Source organism: Schistocerca gregaria, chromosome 7 (genome assembly GCF_023897955.1).
Source record: "Schistocerca gregaria isolate iqSchGreg1 chromosome 7, iqSchGreg1.2, whole genome shotgun sequence".
In the NCBI taxonomy this organism is placed as follows: Eukaryota; Metazoa; Arthropoda; class Insecta; order Orthoptera; family Acrididae; genus Schistocerca; species Schistocerca gregaria.
Genome location: NC_064926.1, coordinates 253,891,899 through 253,913,032, shown reverse-complemented (window position 1 = coordinate 253,913,032; position 21,134 = coordinate 253,891,899). Strand labels below are relative to the sequence as shown.

General features: G+C 42.3%; 1 protein-coding gene across 1 annotated transcript in view; it reads left to right on the top strand.

Moving 5' to 3' along the window:
• Positions 1 to 6,584, top strand: part of LOC126282012 (myrosinase 1-like) — a 108,071-nt gene extending 101,487 nt beyond the window's left edge. Inside the window, exon 11 of the mRNA XM_049981403.1 lies at positions 6,338 to 6,584. Coding sequence (XP_049837360.1) covers positions 6,338 to 6,464 — 127 coding nt within the window. The 3' untranslated portion in view covers positions 6,465 to 6,584. The remainder of the gene's footprint in view (positions 1 to 6,337) is intronic.
• The last annotated feature ends 14,550 nt before the right edge of the window (positions 6,585 to 21,134 follow it).

Below are 21,134 nucleotides of genomic sequence, written 5' to 3'. Positions count from 1 at the left end.
GTCAACCAAAAACCGGTCAGTTGACGGATCACACACCATTCCAGCAGATTTGGTGGTAAGTGAAAACTTTATTCACCGACCTAGTGTGGCATAAAAATTCAAACAATGTTTCCACAATACGAGTGGTTTTGAAGTTTAAATTTAGGTGTTTGGTGGTCAGTCTCTCCAACCAGATTGTAGCGCGCTCTCTCTTGGCCATACATGGTCACGAAAAAGTCGTCGGCGATTTTTGATTTCTGGCAACGAAGTACTGCTCCACAATGTGCCGTCTTCTCCAAATCCAGACGAACTGGCAGCACTGGATTTGTCTTGAAACCAAGAAAATGAAAGCTTGGTTATTACCGGGAAATAGGAACTTTTTTTTAATCTATGTCATGGGCAATATTATAAAGAAAAAAAATTAATGCCTGACATTTGTGAAAGTGTATTCGTTTGTGTGTGTACTGAGTAAAGTCGCAGATTTACTTGGCTCTTGCAGTTTACCTGGTTCGTTATCGATCAGGTTGTGATTTCAGTTCAGCTGGATCGCAAGATAATTTTCCCAAAATGAGCACTGACTTACGCGAACTGATTCTACGCGGGAAACAACAGAGTCACGACTTTAGCGTACGAAGTGTATTTGAAGGAGAAGCAACTAGAGCACAGCTACTCAAATGGTGCAAATGGCTCTGAGCACTATGCGACTTAACTTCTGAGGTCATCAGTCGCCTAGAACTTAGAACTAATTAAACCTAACTAACCTAAGAACATCACACACATCCATGCCCGAGGCAGGATTCGAACCTGCGATCGTAGCGGTCGCTCGGCTCCAGACTGTAGCGCCTAGAACCGCACGGCCACCGCGGCCGGCTCAGAGCTACTCCTCGTAGCCAACAAATAATACTGTATTCCTTACAAAATCCGTCCAGACACCTCTGAGTGGACGTTGGTAGTGGGTCTGGGCACTCTTCTCCTGTACAAATCTGCTAGGGACTCTTTCGATGCTATATCTGAAGGTCTGTGGAGGAGGGGCAGCCTATTCTTTCTCAAGAACCGGAACCAGACAAGGTGATGTTAGAGGTGATGCAGGACATTGGGGTCTGGAGCCAAGTTCGAACTCATCCAAAAGGTGTTCCATTGGATTCAGGTTGGCGCTCTGGGCAGGCCAGTCCACTTCGGGAGTGTTGTCGATAAAACATTGCCTGACAGATACTGCTTTATGACTAGGTACATTATCATTCTGACATCATCATCGTCTCCGAATTGTTCTTGTAAGTACACTTATCTGCTTTTCTACATTTGACGCTTTGGGTTCAGCCAAGAGGTTCAAGAAAACTTTAATCTTCCGTGTCAGTTTAGTTTTGCCTGTTTCATTTCGATAACCAACAAATGATGATTAACCAAATAATTTGTTTGACGGAGGAAGTTGGTTACTGGAATTTTGTGAGAAAGTAACGTCTTTGTTTTACGGACAGTTATCCCAACTCACGTATCGTACCTTACTTTACACAGTATACATTGTTGTAAAATATATTCGTACCTTTCGACATTCAGCGTTATCTTAAGTTCGAAAAGAGGAACACGTCCTAACCACTAGATGCAGCCCCGTACGGCAAAAGCATCTCTTCCGTACGTCGGCTTAATACGTGATAGCTTGTGACGTTTTCCAGACATTCGCCAAACGTAATCACTTCTATTGGATTCTCGCAGATATAGCGGAATTCCCCACTCGAAATAACTTGTTTCCAGTCATCCACTGTCCAGCGCCGTCGCTCTTCATATGGCCTCAAGTATCGCTTGGTGTTGACTACAGAAATGACCGGCTTATGAGGAAATGCTCGATTATAGTACGCCACGGCTTTCAACTCCCTGGGCACACTCACTGTACTAGATGCACATCTTGGAGCACTTTGGAAACCTCGAGCGATTTATTCAGCTGATAAATCCGATTTTTTAATCACATAGGACAAGAAGAACGTCTTATCTAAGATCGCTACAAATCCCCTTCCGCAACGCTCAGTCGTCCCTGTCCGCCAGCACACGAGGTTTACCCGGCCTTGGTTTATCTGTAGTTCTACCTTTGCCTTTACACGTCACAGACGCGACACCTACATACGACATAGGCAGCCTTAGGAGAGCTGAAATGTCCCTAACGGACCCATTCTGCTGTTACTGCCGTTACTGCTGCTCTACTGATACCGCAATACTCCCTGTCTCCTTTTATAATGGTGAGTCCGTTTCCCGCAATATCTAGCGGTCAAATCCGTACAACACAGGGGTGTTTACAAAGTGAAGTTCCAGGAAATATTCCCTTCTTGTGTGACTAAACTGAACTCGTTATTGCCAACTGTGCTGGATAAGACAAAATCAACTCTTAAAAGTCCCGAAAAATATAGGAACATAAATTGGTAGTCATAGCTATGTGGCTAGCGGGAAATTTCATCGAAATAGTCGAGAAAATAAACGTAATTTTCAGCGAGAAAATTTTGTCTCACATCTCTGACCTGTGGATAGGCGTCTTATAGCTTTACTGTGGTTGGCTGGTTAGTCGATATGGGGAGGGGACCAGACAGCGAGGTCATCGGTCACTTCGGATGAGTGAAGGGTGGGGAAGGAAATCGGACATGTTCTTTCAAAGAAACCGTCGAGGCATTTGCCTCAAGTGGTTTAGGGATATCACGGAAAACCTATATCAAGACGACCGGACGCGGATTTGAACCGTCGGTCTCCCGATTGCGACTCCAGTGTGCTAACTACTGCGCCACCTCGCTCGATAATTTACTGAGTTAAGGATGGAAATGTAGCCCCGAAATCAGGTGAATTCTTGAAATGCAATCTTCAAAAATAGTAAAAGACATACACTAAATGCAGAAAGCGCTTATTTGGAAAGGGGACTCAACGAATTATTTCATAAGCAGTTATTGAACACAAACAGAAGTTTTAGTAAGAAGATCCCGTCTACAATCTGTGGGAACGCACAAACAAGCTGTATCGAACCCACACTCAACCGAAGCTATTGCATAGGAATTACAAAAACTGTGCTTCTTCGCAGCTTTGTGCCATTTATATTACGTAACCTGGGCAAAACGGGGAGCTGTGTCGAAGTGTACAATACATACAACAGTAGTCCCAGCAATCAGATTATGATGGAAAGCCACGTATAGCTTCTGAGATGCAAACTAAATTACAAGATGTTTCACGCATGCAAAGTTTTGTGTTTTGCGTAATGGTGAAGAAACCTGCAACAGATTTTATTGTTTACTATCAATATCGGAATAATGTAATTGCATATTGTGGTATTTAATGTAACGATGGAAATAATATGTTACTGTACATTGTGGATATACAGTCATTAAGAAATGAAAATGTAATGGCAAACTGATGACGATGCATTACTCACGTAAAGCGAGAAAGAACTAACGTTGTTTTCTACACTACGTTGTCTGCAAACAAATGGTGTCTTACTCTGCAAAACATTTAAACTGAGAAGTTATCAAAACGAGAACGCTCGTTGGAAAACCACTATCCTGAGGATTACGAAACACCTAAGAAATATTAAAATGAGGAAAAGGCCACACAATATGTGAAAGACATTTCCATAGCATCCCGAGAGCAGCCACTGTCGTACTCGTCTGGCCATTCTAAGAGGAGAACCGTGAACATCTGATAAGAGATACCAGTGAGAGAGAACACCACACAGGAGGCAAACGAAGTTGTTGCTTGCAGATATGGTTGGTGGAAGGTTCAAAACGTTGAGCGGTGAAACAAAATAAAAGAGTATGGCTAATCTAAATACTAATCAGGAAGAAACCCTGTACATATAAACACAAAACACGACAATGTGTATCTACCACATTCATCAATGTTATAGAAACAAAATCAGACCAGTTAACAGCATTAGTTATAAGACGAAATACTGAAACAACCTAACTTTAGCGGTAAGCTGAAATATGTCGTAAGTAGTTAAAATATTTATATTTTACAAATAGCAATAGACAGGATATGACATACATAGTGAGGAGTAACCTATTGACTTAGTCCTGATGTGCCTTCTAACCACCCATATAATCACAAGGCCGTTGCCTTTAAGTCCTTTTTTGGCACCTTAATTAAGGTGTTATCGGTTTACAAGCCACTCCATTTCGAAGAGAACACTTGAGCTTTCGATAACTGTCTCAGCCATCGTCATCATTAGTTACAATCACTGATTGCCGGTGTTGGCACGATAACTTGCTAACAGAAGTGACGGCAGTGTCTGGAAGCTTCTAGAGAGGGACGGAGGGCGCATGCGCAAGAAAGCAAGTTCGACAGCTCCTAGCGTCTCCGCCCCGCCACGGACCGAATGACGTCACAAGGCACGAGGGGCCGACGCCACGTTTGAAACTATCGCTTCCGCGTCCCTACATGCGTCAAGTCTACGTCTTTGCGTTCGCTCAGTGTCCAAAGCCAACTCCCAAGCCCTGCTAAGTGTGTACCCCTGGTCTCCTTTGAAACTGTTGCTGGTTATCCTAATTTCGACCGCTCCTATGATAACACAATCACAGGACGTTGGTGTTCGGGACAAAACTCTCGTCTTGTCAATTTGTATTTTTGCTCGTCTTCTAGACGATGTTTAGCCACGACTAACTTCTCAAGTTCCCTTTGTTCAATTCGTCGTGAATGTTCCTCAGAACGTTCGCCAGCAGCGTGAATAGTTGGCCTATGTAATGCTACCACAGGGGACACCATACACGCCTGAAACTCGAAGACATATGTTGTCTTTAACTGGGCGTATAATATCTCTTATCCTGAAGGCTGGCTGGAACACTGGTGTCAGTCCATGTCTCCTCAGTACGCGTCCCGCCTTGCTAGTAGTTGCTCTACAGTATGGAAGGCATGCACCTGACTTGGCCTCTTCACGTGGCGTCTTTCGTCGCTGGCGCTTGAAAGCTTTAGCAGTTTCCCCCTTGCTGTCGCCATTTTTTCTGAATACGAGCTCCAAATGCTGAAATTCATACGCTAGACGCTCGTTGTCAGAAATAAGCGTTGCCCTGTGTACCAACATGTTCAGCACGGCTTTCTTGTGTTCAGGGTGGTCGAAAACTGTCGGAATTTATGGACCAGTCAGAGTGAGTAGATTTCCTGTTCACTGAATGATGAAGCCAGCCTCCTGCTTTCCGTTCCTTGTAAACAACCTAGAAACAATAACGTCGGAAACCTTTTCACGTGAATCACGTGAGTACAAATAACAGCTCCGAGAATACGCTGCCAATTTATACCTCGTGTACGCGATACTACCGCCATCTGCATGTGTGTATATCGCTATCTGACGATTTTTCTCACCTCAGTGTATATTTAGTGTTTGTTGCGCTCCACAACTTCCGTTTAATAAAGGAAAAATTTCCAGTTAGGTAAAGGGGTATGACTTTACTAAAAGTCCTGTTTCCATAGCACTATCGTCATTTCCTCGAACCTGTCAACTTAACATAAATCTTGTATAGTGTATGCAGAGACCTTCACATAGTTTTGTTACATTTCTGTGTAGTTAAGTATCTGAGAACTCTACCAATACGCCAGATTACAGCGTTCGTTACGTAATACGACACATGCATTATCTCTCTCTAGGTGGCATGGTGCATTACAATGTACCTGTGCGCCTCTATTGTGCCTAGAGTGCCCGGAACTGATTGCACAGTATTTTGATATGTCAGTCAGGGATCATAAAAATATCTGCTTAGTGACTCATCCTCTGCTGTCCCACAGTACATAAGTAATATTCATTTGGCTTGACTTTTGATCCATAACATGATTAGTAGGCTCAATATTGACAATGGCACAGATATAGAAGTAATAGAAACAAATACCAGTATACTAAAAAAATATTAGCAGTAGGGTAAAACGTTATTGAAGAAGTACTCTTGCTGCTCATATAGACGACTAGAAAGGTACATCTGCAGTGTCATCAACTCTGGACTTTATAATCATTATATCTTAGGTATTTCTCTTCCTTTTGTGTTTCTTTCAGTACCTCTTTAACCTACGAAGAAGTTACCTGAGACGCATTTCCACCTTCTCTTTATTATCAAAAGAAATTTGGTAATCGATTATTTCAGAATAATGTGTACCTTTAATTGTAACTTATTTGTTGCATAAAATTATCTTTATTTTTTCAGAGGTTCAATGTAAATAATTCTACTGTTTGAAGTAGAGCAAATTAATCACTTACACAGATAACATTTCAGAGTATTTGAGAATAGCACTTTATTCAGTGTATACTGAAGGCCTTTTGTCATAAGTTGAAACACGAAATTATTAATACAACATGGATTGCTTAATTACTATGGAAATCAATTATGTTGTTCTTATTTTTATTTTCCAGCATTAAATTCGGCCTGTATCAGGTCGACTTCAACGACACTGAGCGACCCAGGACAGCGAAGGACTCGGTGCAGACTATATCTCAGATATACTCTAACAAGGAGTTGCCCATAGAATACTTCCCATGATAACATGTACATGGCAAAGAAAAAAAGGCCTAAACTTTGTACATGATTGTGGGACAACGGTACACAACTCACCTTCTATATAAATAAAATAAATATAAATAAAATATCGTTTCATTTGTCTAATCAAGTGTCTACTAATGACATGATCCTGGCGGTGATTCGGTAAGGAGTGAGTTACATGTGCAGCGTGGTATGGTTAGCTGAAAGTTATATAATGATTTCTGTTCCACATATAAATAAATAAAATAATGTAAGACTTGTCCGTTAGTGCTAGATGCAGGAACGATAGTGTCCCACCATAGCTTCCCCTGTGTTTCTCTAACAGGAGGAGGGGGACGAGGAGATTAGAGTTTAATGTCTCGTCGTCAGCGAGGTCATAAGCGATTTTCTGCAAATGAGCTCGGTGTATACTCTGAATATGCATAGCTAATCTAGTTTTGCACACCAAAATTTTTAAAGCTTTCTGTTAATAACGAGAAATGTAGACAGTTGGAAATTCTTTAGCGTAGATATTGATAAGAATGTGAACTGGAATGCGTCTCATTGGGGAAGCTCACAGCAATAAGCTAGATCCACAGCTGCACTAGCTGCTCCTCATGTAAGAAAAGGGCTAGATGCTGTAATTTATCAGCCGCGATACAGTTTCTGTAGCACACGTCAAAATTAACTGCCAGTTAGTAATATATTCAGTTACATAATCTGCCATTATTCAGTCATGCAGCCCATAGTTAAAGTTCGACGAAAGTTGTTAATTACTCGAAGTCATTTCAAATACCTAACTGAAACAAGGTGGAGTTGCGTAAGAAGCTACGAGCAACGAATTCATTCACTGGTTGTTGTTTCATTCAAACTAAATCATTATTCACGGAATTCATAAGATGTATGCAAAATAAGAGTTATTGAATTTTTCTGTTGCTTAAAGAACAGACTGTTAGTTTTTCGTGTGGAAATATTTCAAAGTAGAACATCAAAGTCTTTCAAATTAATGGAAAATCCAGTTTTTCCCAGTCTATTAGTAGTCAATCATAATAATGCAGATAGGCTACATATTGGGCAGCTTCGTAACCTGGAATATAAAAATGGTATGCAAATAACAAATGTTACCCTTTCATGTGGAAATTAAAATAAGTTTATTTCAATGACCTATTCGTTACTTCTCTTCCGAATGTCCCTAAAAATGTTTTCACAAAACTTCGTAGTCTTAAGATTACTCGTTTCGCATTGCGGCCCTCCCAAGTAGCAATGGCGTAACTACGTACAAGCACTGCGTACATTATTAAAATTTCTTTCTAAAAATTGTTTGGCATTATTTTGCTTGCTTCCTCTGCCGTGTGTTATTTTATTTCCAGAATATCAGTAGGCCTACTCCATCACTTAGTCTGCTGTGTAGTCCCCACTCATGTCATTATGTTAACCGCAAATCTCATTCCGTCTTTCTTTCGTTCATTCTCATTTCACATTGTTTTCTCAGTAAACTGAGCTTTCCTTTCAGCAGGTTCAGTGCTTCTTCCTCACTTTCAGAGTGGATAGCGAAGTCTTCAGTAAATTTATTGTTATTAACCTTTCACATGAATTTCAGTTTCATTTCCGAATCTTCCTTCCATTTCTTTCATTGCTTCATCTGTGTACTGACTGAACAGTACAGGAGGAAAGCTGTACCTCTGCGCTGCTCTCTTTAATACGAATAATTACCTAATGGTCTTATTCCTATTATGTCCCATTAGTTCTTGCTCACATTTTCTTTCTATTTGGCGTATATCATTTTTTCTGTGGATTAATAAATTCTGCCATCTGTTTATACTGTCGAATGATTTCCCTATGTTTACATATCCTAACAAAGACTCTTGATTTTCTTAAGTATTGCTTCCTTTGTCAAGCGTAATGTCGGAATTGCCTGTGTAGTGTAGTGACCTTCCCTAAAGACATCTTCATGTATCAGACCCTCAATTTTCTTATGTCTTCCGTTCCACATTATCTTGGTCAGCGATACTAAGTTAAGCAGCTTACTGTACGATAATGTTCATACTTATCTGTCCTTGCTATCTTCAGGATTGAGTGGATGGAATTCTTCCAAAATGTCTAGGAAAATCCTTTGGTTAGCACTCTCCCCTACCATTTTACAAATTCCATTCTGCTATGTTTGATCTCAAATCTTCCGTAGTTGTGTCAGCCTCTAATACCGGTTTACCTATGTCATACTAATTCTTCTTCTGTCACGGTGGCAGAGAGATCCTCTCCCTGGGGGACGTTCATAAGGTACGCTGAATAAAACGTTCTCAGTTTTCAAGCCGCGTCAATTCGAATAAAATCCTCGAGCTTTTGATGGCCATCTCCGCCATCGTCGCCAGGAGTTCACTGACTGCCGCGCCTGCAACGTTTTCTCTCTTATATAGTCATCAATAGACCCAATGTGGGGCGCGCGCCTAATTCGACCCGGGCAGTTAGCGGAGCTATTGACCGTGGCAGCACCAGTGACGTCAGGGGGCGCCAGGGGCCAAATTATTGTTGTTTGAAAGTATCCCGGCCGCTTCCTTTATGACAGAGTCCTAATATGTAGATGCATGAGCCAACTCTTTTGTATTTTTGAACTGCCTTTGTTTTATACGGTCTTTGTGCTCAGTACAACGCTCCGCAACCGTGCGAATTGTCTGTCCAATGTACAGGGTACACCATACACGCCGGACACTCTAAGAACAATGTCGTCTTTAACAGGGCGCAACATACCTCGTAAATTGGGGGCGGGACAGAACACTGGTCTTAGCCCATGTTTCTGCAGAAGACGACCTAACTTACTGCTAGTTGCTCCACAGTATGGCAGGAATGCAGTCCGTCTGGGCTTTTCTACGGATTCACCAGGTGTCTTTCGTCGGCGGCCCTTGAAAGCGTTTGCGATGTCACTTTGCTGTATCCATAATCCCCGAAAACACGTTTTAAGTTCTGCACTTCAACAGTAGGTGGTCGTCGTGAGAGATTATCTTGGCTCTATGAACCAACGTGTTCAGGACCGATTTCTTGTGTACAGGATGGTGGTAACCATTGGTGTTAAAGTACCGATCAGCGTGTGTTGGTTTCCGATACAATGAACGACCAAGCTGGCCTGCTGCCTTCCACTCAACCAAAACATCCATGAATGGTATCTGTTGTGCTTCTCTTTCTCGAGAGTAAATTTAATGTTGGGATGGACACCATTCATGTGATCGACGAACAGCTGTAGTGTATCTTCACCATGAGGCGATATCAGGAAGGTGTCATCAACGTATCGTAGAAAGCAAGACGGCCGTAACGTCGCAGTTTGCAGAACCTGCTCCACAAAGTGCCCCACGAAAAAATTTGCAACTGCTGGAGACAGTGGTGATCCCATGACTGTGCCGTCTGTCATATCATAATATTCATCGCAGTACAAAAAGTACGTTGTCGTTAGTACGTGAAGGAACAATTTAGTGATTCCAGCTGGAAAATGTTGGGCCAAAAGATCCAGCGTATCTTGTATTGGCACCCTCATAAAATGTGACACAACGTCCAGGCTCACCATTAGGTAGTTTTGGCCTATCTTCATTCTCTTGAGTGTCTCAACAAATTTCTGCGAGTTAACAACATGCTGTTCACAATGTCCCAATTTTGGTGCTAGTAATCATGACAGATGTTTAGCAAGTCTGTAGGTGGGCGAACTGATTACACTAACAATGGGCCTCAGAGCAACACTTTCCTTGTGTACCTTTGGTAATCCATAAAGCCTGGGAGGTCTGGTGCTACGAGGCTTTAATTTCTTCACCCTACATCTGATAAACCAGAATCCTTTAATAACTTCCCTGCCTTTCTAACAACGGCCTGTGTGGGATCACAACTAAGCTTGCTGTACGTGGCGTCTTCTAATAAATGTAGCTAGCATCTTCAGGTGGTAGTCTGCAGAGTTCAGAACCACGGTGGCATTCCCTTTGTCGGTTGTCAAGACAACCAAGTCTTCATTCTCACGTAATAACCGTAAGCAACGTCGTTCGCCCTGGTTAATATTAGATTTTGGTGGCTTAGCTTTCTCCAGGATATGGCTGGTAGTTAGCCTGACGTCCTCAGCTGAATCGTGCGAAAGATTCCTAATGCACTGCTCTCTTCCACTAATTATTTTCAATATTGGGAGACGTCGTGGAGTTGGAGAAAAATGGTTCAAATGGCTCTGAGCACTATGGGACTTAACATCTACGGTCATCAGTCCCCTAGAACTTAGAACTACTTAAACCTAACCAACCTAAGGACATCACACAACACCCAGCCATCACGAGGCAGAGAAAATCCCTAACCCCACCGGTAATCGAACCCGGGAACCCGGGCGTGGGAAGCGAGAACGCTACCGCACGAGTTGGAGAAAAGTTGATGCCTTTACTCAGCGCTGATATAGAGCTATCGTCCAGTTCTTGGTTGGTAAGATTAACTACCGTTCTATGGTCCTTATCGGATTTTACAAGTTTTTCCGTGATTCTGTCAGTCTAACTTGGCACATTCCTTCGACGTAGCCTTGGATAAACTTACATGTTGTTGCGCTGCCATGGCTACATACATTTCAAGAGAGACCAGGGGCACATACTCAGCAGGGTATGGGGACGGGCGTTGGAAATCGAAAGAAAGCAAAGACAGATGCGCGACGAGGGAGAGGCAGTTTTAAATGTGGCGCCCACCCCTGCGCCACCTGACGTCACCGGTGCTGTCACGGGTAATAGCTCCACCAGCTGCCTGGATCGACTTACTTGCGTGCGCCACATCGGGTCTATCTGATTGGATGCTGATGATGTCGTCATGTCTACATAAGCGAGTAACCGTAGCAGCCCCGGCATTCAGTGAACTCCTGACGACGACGGCGGAGATGGCCATCCAAAGCTCGAGGATTTTATTCGAATTGACGCGGCTTGAAAACCGAGAACGTTTTATTCACGTATGCTGTCGCGAAAGACTCCGAGGACACATAAGGTAGGCTTCTTACACAATCAGGATCCCTCCCTTTAACATGCAGTAGACTGTGCCCTGGTGCTTGGGTAGCGTCTTCGGGTAGTAAAACTTCGTGGGTACCGGGTTCGAAACCTGCCACTCATCAATTTCTGTGTAAAATTCATAATTCATCAGTAACGGTGGCCGAAGACTTCCAACATAACAATGTTAGTCACCTTCGTTCTGTGAAAGGCCTTGTCAAAGAGGGCGGGTGAGCACAGAATTTCAGGGCACTCTCTTGCGCTTGGTGTGGGAAACTGTACTTGAAAGGCGGAGAATCAGCAATGGTCAATGAAATGAGAACGCAGAAGGCAATGGAATCTCACCATATTAAAGACACAGGACATGTGGCCTGAAACTGAAAAAGTGCCATAATGATCCGTACATTGGCAAGAAAAACCCTGGTTTGACCCCTCTTTGTGATTTCCGGGATGGGTCTGCGAAGGGAGAGGTGACCATGATAAAAAGATGGAATAACCAACAAACGGATAACATTCTACGAGTTGGAGCATGGAATGTCAGAAGTTTGAACGTAACAGGGAAGCTATAAAGTATGAAAAGTTCGTTAATAAGTCTCAGTCTAAGGATGATAGGGGTCAGTGATGTGAAACTGAACGAAGATGAGAACTTCTGGTCACACAAATATAGAGTAATATCAACAGCTGGAAAATGTAATGGGAGTAGGACTAGATATGTACAGGAAAGAAGTGCAAAGAATAAGCTAAAGTTAAGAGCTCAGTGATAGGGTTGTTCTCATCAGATTCAGCAGCAAACAAAATGTCGACGACGATACTTCAGGCATAAATGCCGACAAACAGAAGATGAAGAGACAGAGGAAGAACGTGAGTATACAGGACAGATAAATCAGTAAGGAAAAGGAGATGAAAATTTACTTATCACAAGGGATTGGAATGCAGTTGTACGGGGAGGAATTGGACAAAGGGCTACGCTCTGCTATGAATTTCAGGTAGTAATACCGAATGCTCTATTCAAGAATCATAGTTAAACAGAGATTCCAAAGTCAGATATTGGATTGTAAGTCGTACCTAGGAGCAGTCGTAGACTCAGATCATAAATTGGTAATGATAAAAACGAGACAGAATTTTAAGAGAATCGTACGGAAGCGGCAGTATGGAAGGATATGGTAACTGTAGTAATGAGCAGTAATGGGACGCAATGGATCTCGATAATGAGATTGGGAATATCACAGTAGGTAGATCATTTAAAGAGGAGTGGAAATCTCTGAAAGGGGCACTTACAGATGTTGAATAGCCAGACTTAGGTTCAAGGGAGGTATCTCCGAAGAATACTTGGGTAGCAGAAGAAACTGATCGGTGAAAAGAGAAAGTACAAAAAACCTTGAGGGTTAGACAAGAATACAGCATTATAAACGAAACAAACAGGAAATGCAGGCCAGTTAAGGTATAATGTCTACTGGAAAGATATGAAGAAAACGAAAAGAAATGATCGTCAGAAAGACTGACAATATACAGAAAAGTCAACAGAAGATTTGGTGAATTTAAAAGTAAGGGTAGTAACCATGAGGAAGTACACGCTGAAGAACTCTTTGAGAGGGGGATATCTTGTCTGATGACTTGACAGAAGAGGAAATTGCAGTCTGTAAGAAAGACGTAGGGGATATGATATTACATCTACGTACATACTCCTCGAGCCACCGTATGGCGCGTGGCAGAGGTTACTCTGTGCCACTATTAGCCACTTTCTTTTCTGTTCCACTTGCAAACAGAGCGAGGGAAAAAACTATTGTCTATACGCTTCTGTACGAGATATATTCTCTCGAATCTTATCTCCCTGCTTCTTAAGCGAAATATACGTTTGCGCCAGCAGAATCGTTCTGCAGTCGGCCTCAAATGACGGTTCTCTAAATGTTCTCAATATTATTCCTCGAAAAGAACGTCGCCTTCCCTTCAGGGATTCCCATTGGAATCCCTGAAGCACTTGCGTGTGGTTCCAACCTACCGGTAAAAACTAAAAGCCCTCCTTCGAATTCCTTCGACATATTCCTCTATTCCGATCTGGTGCGGGTGCCAAACCCTCGAACAGTACTCAGTAATGGGTCACAATGTGTCCTACATGCGGTCTCCTTTCCAGATGATCCACACTTTCCTAAAATTCTCCCAATAAACCGAAGTCGACAATTTGCCTTCTGCGCTACAATTATTACATGCTCATTCTATTTTATATTCTTTTTCAAAGTTACCCTTAGATATTTGATCAACGCAACTGTCTCAATCAGGTCACCACTAATGCTGTACTCGAATATTATGAGATTGAAACTTCCTGGCAGATTAAAACTGTGTGCCCGACCGATACTCGAACTCGGGACTTTTGCCTTTCGCGGGCAAGTGCTCTGCCATCTGAGCTACCGAAGCACGACTCACGCCCTGTACTCACAGCTTTACTTCTGCCAGTACCTCGTCTCCTACCTTCCAAACTTTACAGAATCTTTACTGCGAACCTTACAGAACTAGCCCTCCTGAAAGAAAGGATATTGCCGAGACATGGCTTAGCCACAGCCTGCGGGATGTTTCCAGAATGAGATTTTCACTCTGCAGCGGAGTGTGCGCTGATATGAAACTTCCTGGCAGATTAAAACTGTGTGCCCGACCGAGACTCGAACTCGGGACCTTTGCCTTTAGCGGGCAAGTGCTCTACCACCTGAGCTACCGAAGCACGACTCACGTCCGGTACTCACAGCTTTACTTCTGCCAGTATCCGTTTCCTACCTTCCAAACTTTACAGTAGCTCTTGCGCGAACCTGGAGAACTAGCACTCCTGAAAGAAAGGATACTGCGGAGACATGGCTTAGCCACAGCCTGAGGGATGTTTCCAGAATGAGATTTTCACTCTGCAGCGGAGTGTGCGCTGATATGAAACTTCCTGGCAGATTAAAACTGTGTGCCCGACCGATACGCGAACTCGGGACCTTTGCCTTTCGCGGGCAAGTGCTCCACCATCTGAGCTACCTTGCTACCTTGCTTTTCCTACTCATCTGCATTAACTTCGCCCTAGCAACACTGTGAGCATTCGTCTGTTGTATTGCTTCCGAAGTACTTTTGTTTTGATATGAGTTGCGTGAGGGACAGATTGGCCTGAAGAAAACGTAATGTTGGTGATACAGCGGTCCCACATAACAGAATTGAAAAAGAGTTCTAGAAAACTTGATATCAAATAGAGCATCAAAATTTCTAAAATTATTAGTGGAGTGGGAGCAAATTACTATTGAAGTTGGTGCGTAAAATCCATCTGACTGGCGATGTACCTTTAGACATTCGGAAAAATATCGTCCATACAATTCCGAAGGTAGCAAGTGCAGTTAGGTGCGAAGTCAACAGCACACTCAGCTTTACATATGGCAGTTAGCTGCAAAACTAATAGCACACTCAGCTTAACAGATGCATCCAAGGCTTTGGTGAGAATAATGTGTAGAAGAAGGGACAAGAAAATTGAGGAAATGTTAAATGCGATCATTTTGCCATTAGGAACGGTAAAGGTACTAGAGATACAATTGTGACTTGGTGCTTGACAGTGGAAGCAAGGCTGAAGAAGAATCAAGATAAACTCATTTAATTTGTCGGTTTAGAAAAAGCGATCGACAGTACGAAATGGTTGAGGTGTTCGAACGTCTGAGAAAAATAGACGTAAGCTACAGGGGATGATGAGTGATTTACAATACTTACACGAACCAAGAGGGAACAACAAGACTGGAAGACCATGGATGAAATTCTAGGGTGTGACCTGCGACCGAAGCGGTCTCGCTGGGAATAAAATTCATGGTGAAAGGATATGACTTTCTGTGCATGACGATGATTTTTGATAACACATACGGATGTCAGTAGTAACGGTCTTCCGCATGAGCTGGTGTTGGTATAATACATTCCGATGAGGCAAAGTAATAGGAGAAAGGTTATGTATACTATACAATAACAACATGACAACGTGTTAATTAGATTCCACAAATTCCTACTGGCCAGATCTGTCGAAGAATGAGCACGGTCCAGTCACAGTACCGTGACTAACGCCTATGTTTGATGTTTACGCACAATAACGACTCACAGACAACAGGTGGCAGCACTAGTGGCAGAAAGTATAGAAAACGTGTCTGGAGGATACAGAAAACAGAGCGGTCATAGTAGTCATCATAGGCCTTCGGTCCAAGAGTGGAAGCATTCAGAAAGGGTTACGTTTTGTAATCCGTTCGCGTGCCAACGACGTTAAAGTATACCGACTATAGCAAGATGGCGCTATCAGAAATCGACACTGAAGAAACTGTGTTGCGCCACGGGACACAGATGAGAATGGTGAACGACGGCTGCAGAGATGTGTACGTGCGAATATACGTCCAACTTTTGAGCAGCTGAGAGCTCAGACGAACCAAGAAACTACCAACAGTTCAACGAACATTGCTGTGCACGGGTCTGGGGTCTTGTTCATGCGCTCATGCTGACCACTGTTCATCGTGCTGGAAATTGCACACCAGTACCGCATCTGGACAGCCACAGAAGGGCGACATGTGGCCTTTTGAGATGAATTACGTTTTATGCTCTATGGAACGGATGGCCGTGGGCATGTGCGACGTGAAACCTCTGAAAGAGAACAGTCTACAACAATAGACAGGAGGGTTCAGGCCGGAGAAGCGGGCACTATGATCTGCGGAAAGTTTTCGTGACATTCTCCGAGTAATCTCGACAATCTGCAATGCGTAATGGATAACACAGGAATGCATCCATTCTAAGAGAACACGTCAGTCCGTGCTTGTTTGTTTGTCCTCAGTATCAACCAGCAGAACAATGCAATTTGTAAAACAGCTCGCAGTGTACGTGCAAGGTTTGGACAGCATCAGAACAAAAACTTCCTCGGCCAGTAAAATCCCCGAATTTAAACCAAAATCGAGAATCTGCGGGAGCACCGCGATCTGACTGTTCGCGGCATGAACCTCATCCGAGAAACCTAGCGAAGCTGGCCACATCACTGGAGTCAGCATGTCTCCACATACCTGTCGGTACCTTCCAGAATCTCATTCTCTTCCTCGACGCTTCGCAGCAAGCTGCTAAAAGCTGGTTATTCTGGCTTTTGACAAGTGGTCACTTCAATGTGACTGGAGAGTGTACATCAGAGTGGATGAGTGGGAATATGAACGTTGCTCTCCCGAATGGCAGTCCATGTCAGTCGCTGTGCTACACCGCCCGATGTCCATTAAACCTGTTTAAAGTATGTAAAATAGATTATAATATGACAACGAATGAAAGAACAAGTTTACGGTTACGAATCACTGTTTATTATCTTCAAGACGCGTTTCAAAGGCTTGAACATCATTAGGTGGATTTACATTCGTTAGTATGGCATATGTGTGCGTTGTGCTACGATTTTTGGAGGAATTTGTGATACTGTCTAGTGGAGAAACAACACACTATTTCAGAACATGGTTTTGAGTTTTTTTTTCTTTTTTACAAGAAAACGGATGTCTAAAGATAAAAATAAAATAAGTGAAATGGAATACTTCCAGTGGCCACAGGTTCCTTTCACTGTCGAAATTGACTGTAGACTGTAAGGAAGGAGAGGCATACTGCGGAACGTCTCTGTTTGATTCGTTTCATAGTATTTTGCTTGTATTTCTTGCGTTCACGCTCAGTTACTTGTAATTTACTTTTGTGCTTCGATTTTGTCGCCATTCAGTGATACAGTTACATCAACGTATCAATTTTTCCAGTAAGCGCCTAGTCCTATGTATATTGCCTACATTTTTTGCTCCGAAATTTCCTTTCTCTCTCTATCATTTGTATGTGAGTGAATGTATTTGTTGAATCTGTCTTATGATAGCAAAAAATGGTTTAAATGGCACTAAGCACTATGGGACTTATCTTCTAAGGTCATCAGTCCACTAGAACGTAGAACTACTTAAACCTAAATAACCTAAGGACATCACAAACATCCATTCCCGAGGTAGGATTCAAACCTGCGACCGTAGCGGTCGCGTGGTTCCAGACTGTAACGCCTAGAACCGCTCGGCCACCCTGGCCGGCTCTTATGTTAGCAGTAAAGCATCTGGCTGTCTGCTGAGGTATCATCAATGTAGCCAACGTAGTTTTCTCAGTCAAGGCAAAGGTATTTGCAGCCGTTCGGTATCATTCGACAGTAGTTAAATTGGTGGCGGTCAGGATCCCTCTGGCCTCTTCCGGCTACCTAGGGGACGTTCGTTGCAGGGCAAGCGTGCTTTCGTCACTCAGGATTGGACCTTTGCTGAGTAAATACAGTAATCTGAAGAGCGATTAGTGAGTGTGTTACTGTGTAATGGTGGCAGCTATTGTGACTAATGTACACCATATATGAAGGTAGTATCTGTTCCCGAAAGAACAAATGCCATTGATGACCATGCAGCTTCTGTGGAATGAAATGATAATTAAATCGACACCATAGCTGCAAACAGACGTTGATATACATCATTGGGGACTTGTTGAAAATGTGTGCCCGACCGGGACTCGAACCCTGGGTCTCCTGCTTCCCGGGACGCTCTATCCATTTTACCCACCGAAAGCACATACGATAGCGCACGTGCAGGGACTTCTGCCTTGCACGCTCCCCGTGAGACCCACATTCCCAACGTATCCATGCCACTACATTCGTAGTGTGCATAATAGATGTTTGGCCATCACACTCTTTACTCATGGCAGATTATTCTACCAAGTTCCGTACGAGTTGGGGCATATCATGTGCTATATAGTGCGAACGCACACGCTGTGCCCCAACTCGTACGACGGGACTTTGTAGATTAATATGCCACGAGTAATGAGTGTGATGGGCAAACATTTATTAGTCGCACTACGAATGTAGTGGTGTGGACACGTTGGGAATGTGGGTCTCACGGGGAGCGTGCAAGTGATAAGTCCCTGCAGGCGCACTGTTCTCTGTGCCCCATGGCTCAGATGGATAGAGCATCTGCCATGTACGCAGGAGATCCAGGGTTCGAGTCCCGGTCAAGGCACACATTTTCAACATGTCCCCTGTGATGTGTATCAACACCTGATTGCAGCTAGGGTGTCGATTTAATTATCATTTCACTAAGGTACACGTTTGAGGTGCTAGTTAATTTTTAAATTCGGCAGTCGAATTTCTCAGAGTGTAGTCACGAGTATATTTTTCTGGCCGTCGTTTTATGTAGGTAGAACACGTGGTGTAGAAAGTTTGTTACTCCAGCACAGGTTTAAAATTCAGTTGTCTGACTTTTCTCTTAATGGGAATGTATCTGTGACCTTTTCTCGTATGTATGTATTTTATTTCTTTTACTTTTCATTTCGTTTCAGTTTTAAGATTGTGTACCTTTTCATATACCACGTGATGGTATTTTCATCGTGTTTAATTTCAGTATCATCATGAATAATTTTATTCTCAATTCCTCGTGGTGTTTTATTTGTATTTGTGTCTATACGGTTTGCATTTGCGTTCTTGTAGTTTTCACGAGTCTTTGCTATTTTGCTTTGTTCGTGAATATTCAGAGCATTTGCGGGTGTTTCACGCCAGCGTACCTTAGTTTGATGTGCAAGGTGATGCAGATAAATTCCTTTTTCGGAAACTGTTCCATAGTATTCTTATTCACAATAATTTAATCAGAGCCATAGGGATGAAGCTTTGAGCCTTTGACTTATTGCGATGGACAAAAATCTTTTTATCTCTTATCTTGTGTGTGTGGATCATGTATGTCAGTGTGAGGTTTTCAAATGCGGGCCTAAGATCTCCTTTTGATTTCTATTTAATAATCTATGTTAAACTGTGATGACTGTTTTTCAGACAAGTGCTTCCCCTTTAGTAAGATTGTTTTTCAGACATCCCGCCTGGAGTGTCTGAAGCACAATATCCAGGTCTTATATTTGTATAGATTATCTTATTCTTTTTGTTGATGCTTAAATTACTGGTTTCCCTGAATTATTGGATTTAACGTTTGTTCTTAAATTGTTCCCATTTTCTCATTCCATTTATTCAACAGGATCTTTTTGTTAATATTAACACGTTAGCTATGCTTACTAAGGCAGCGATTAAATCAATTCTTGTATTAAATTTTCCCAGTTTTAATTAAACTGGGTGGAGACCCAAAACATTTTGTGGCACACGAAACTTACAGTAGTCTGCAGCGTTCCACTTTGGCTAACTTTTCCCAGTTTCTGTTTGCAAATCACTTTGCAGATAACCATTCACTCATTAAAACCATTTAACTGCAGCCAGCCGCAATGCTACTAGCCCCCATTATTCTTACAAATCCCGATTCCGGCTACAAATAGCGTTTCTCAGTGCACCCTCGTTGCTCTTCACTAGACTCGCGGCAGCCCAAGTCACCACATGCTCTCAATGAAGGATAGGCTGAAGGACCTGCGTCCTCCAGCCTATACTTGTGTGAGAGCGTTTGGTTACATTGACTGCCTCGAGTCTGTTGCAGTGTAACGAGGGTGCACTGAAGATGACTACTTCTAGCCGAAATCTAGATCTGTAGTGGTAATGGGGAAGGGAGGGGTAATGGGATTGCGGCTGGCTGCTGTGTGCTGTGTGTCTCTCCTTCCTTTATGGTCACTGTGCACAACGGTCCGTTATGGAACATTGAAAGAAACCTGTGACCACTATAGACATTCCATTTTACTTATATTATTTTTATCATTAGACACGTTTAGTTTTTGTCAAAGAAAAAAAAAAACCAAACCATGTTCTGAAATAGTGCTTGGTATCTCCATTAGACAGCACGACAAGTACCTCCAAACATCGTAACACAACGGACACATATGTGATTCTAACAGATGTAAATCCACCTGATGATGGAGGTTAAAAGCTTTAACACGCGTCGTGGGGACAAATAAACAATGAGTGGTAAAAGTAGGTAAATTTCTTGTTTCATTTAATGTCAATAAAAGTCATGGTAAAGCCTAACAAAAAAGGTTCGCATTTAAACATAATATGACAAATTATTTTCATTATGGCTAATCTTTTAGAATCTGTATGGCTTCTTCAAAAATCAACTCCGTATACAGATAATAGATAGCTATAAAACAACTGCCTTTTTAAAAAAAAATTATTTAGTGATACCTCAAGCTGACGTTTTCTCTATTGGATGTACGATTGCACAATTCCGGCTTTAGGTATTTTTCAAGTATCAAAAACGGAAGCATCATACGTCGTATGAAGTACCGTTACTTTAAAAATGACATGATAACAAGCCAACAATGGTATATTATGCCATGTTTGTCTTTGCTCCTATGACTGTATATTCCATAACGCCCTTTACCGAGGTGGGAGTGGGGGTTACTTTATTTCTATCTGAAAAAAATTAAAACGAAAACTAAAGTATGTTAGTTCTTAAATTATACTAACAACATAGTTTTTAGAGCGGGGTTGATATGTAATTGTGTCCACAAATTAAAAATTAATTCAACACACTCTTAGCCGTACGAATGAACTTTCAGTGACATGTACAACCAACTTTATGGCAACAACAACATGTAAACAAATGCAAATTTTGTTCATTACTGTTGACTTTTACTCTGAAGACACTTTTTAAAGAGATATTTATGTGTAAGTAATACCCTGAACCTGAAAGTATTGAATACGACATTCATTGGGAAAGTCACATATGCTAAAGAGAATTATATTTTTGGGTAAAGTTTAACTGAAAAATTTAACACGGTTATGGAA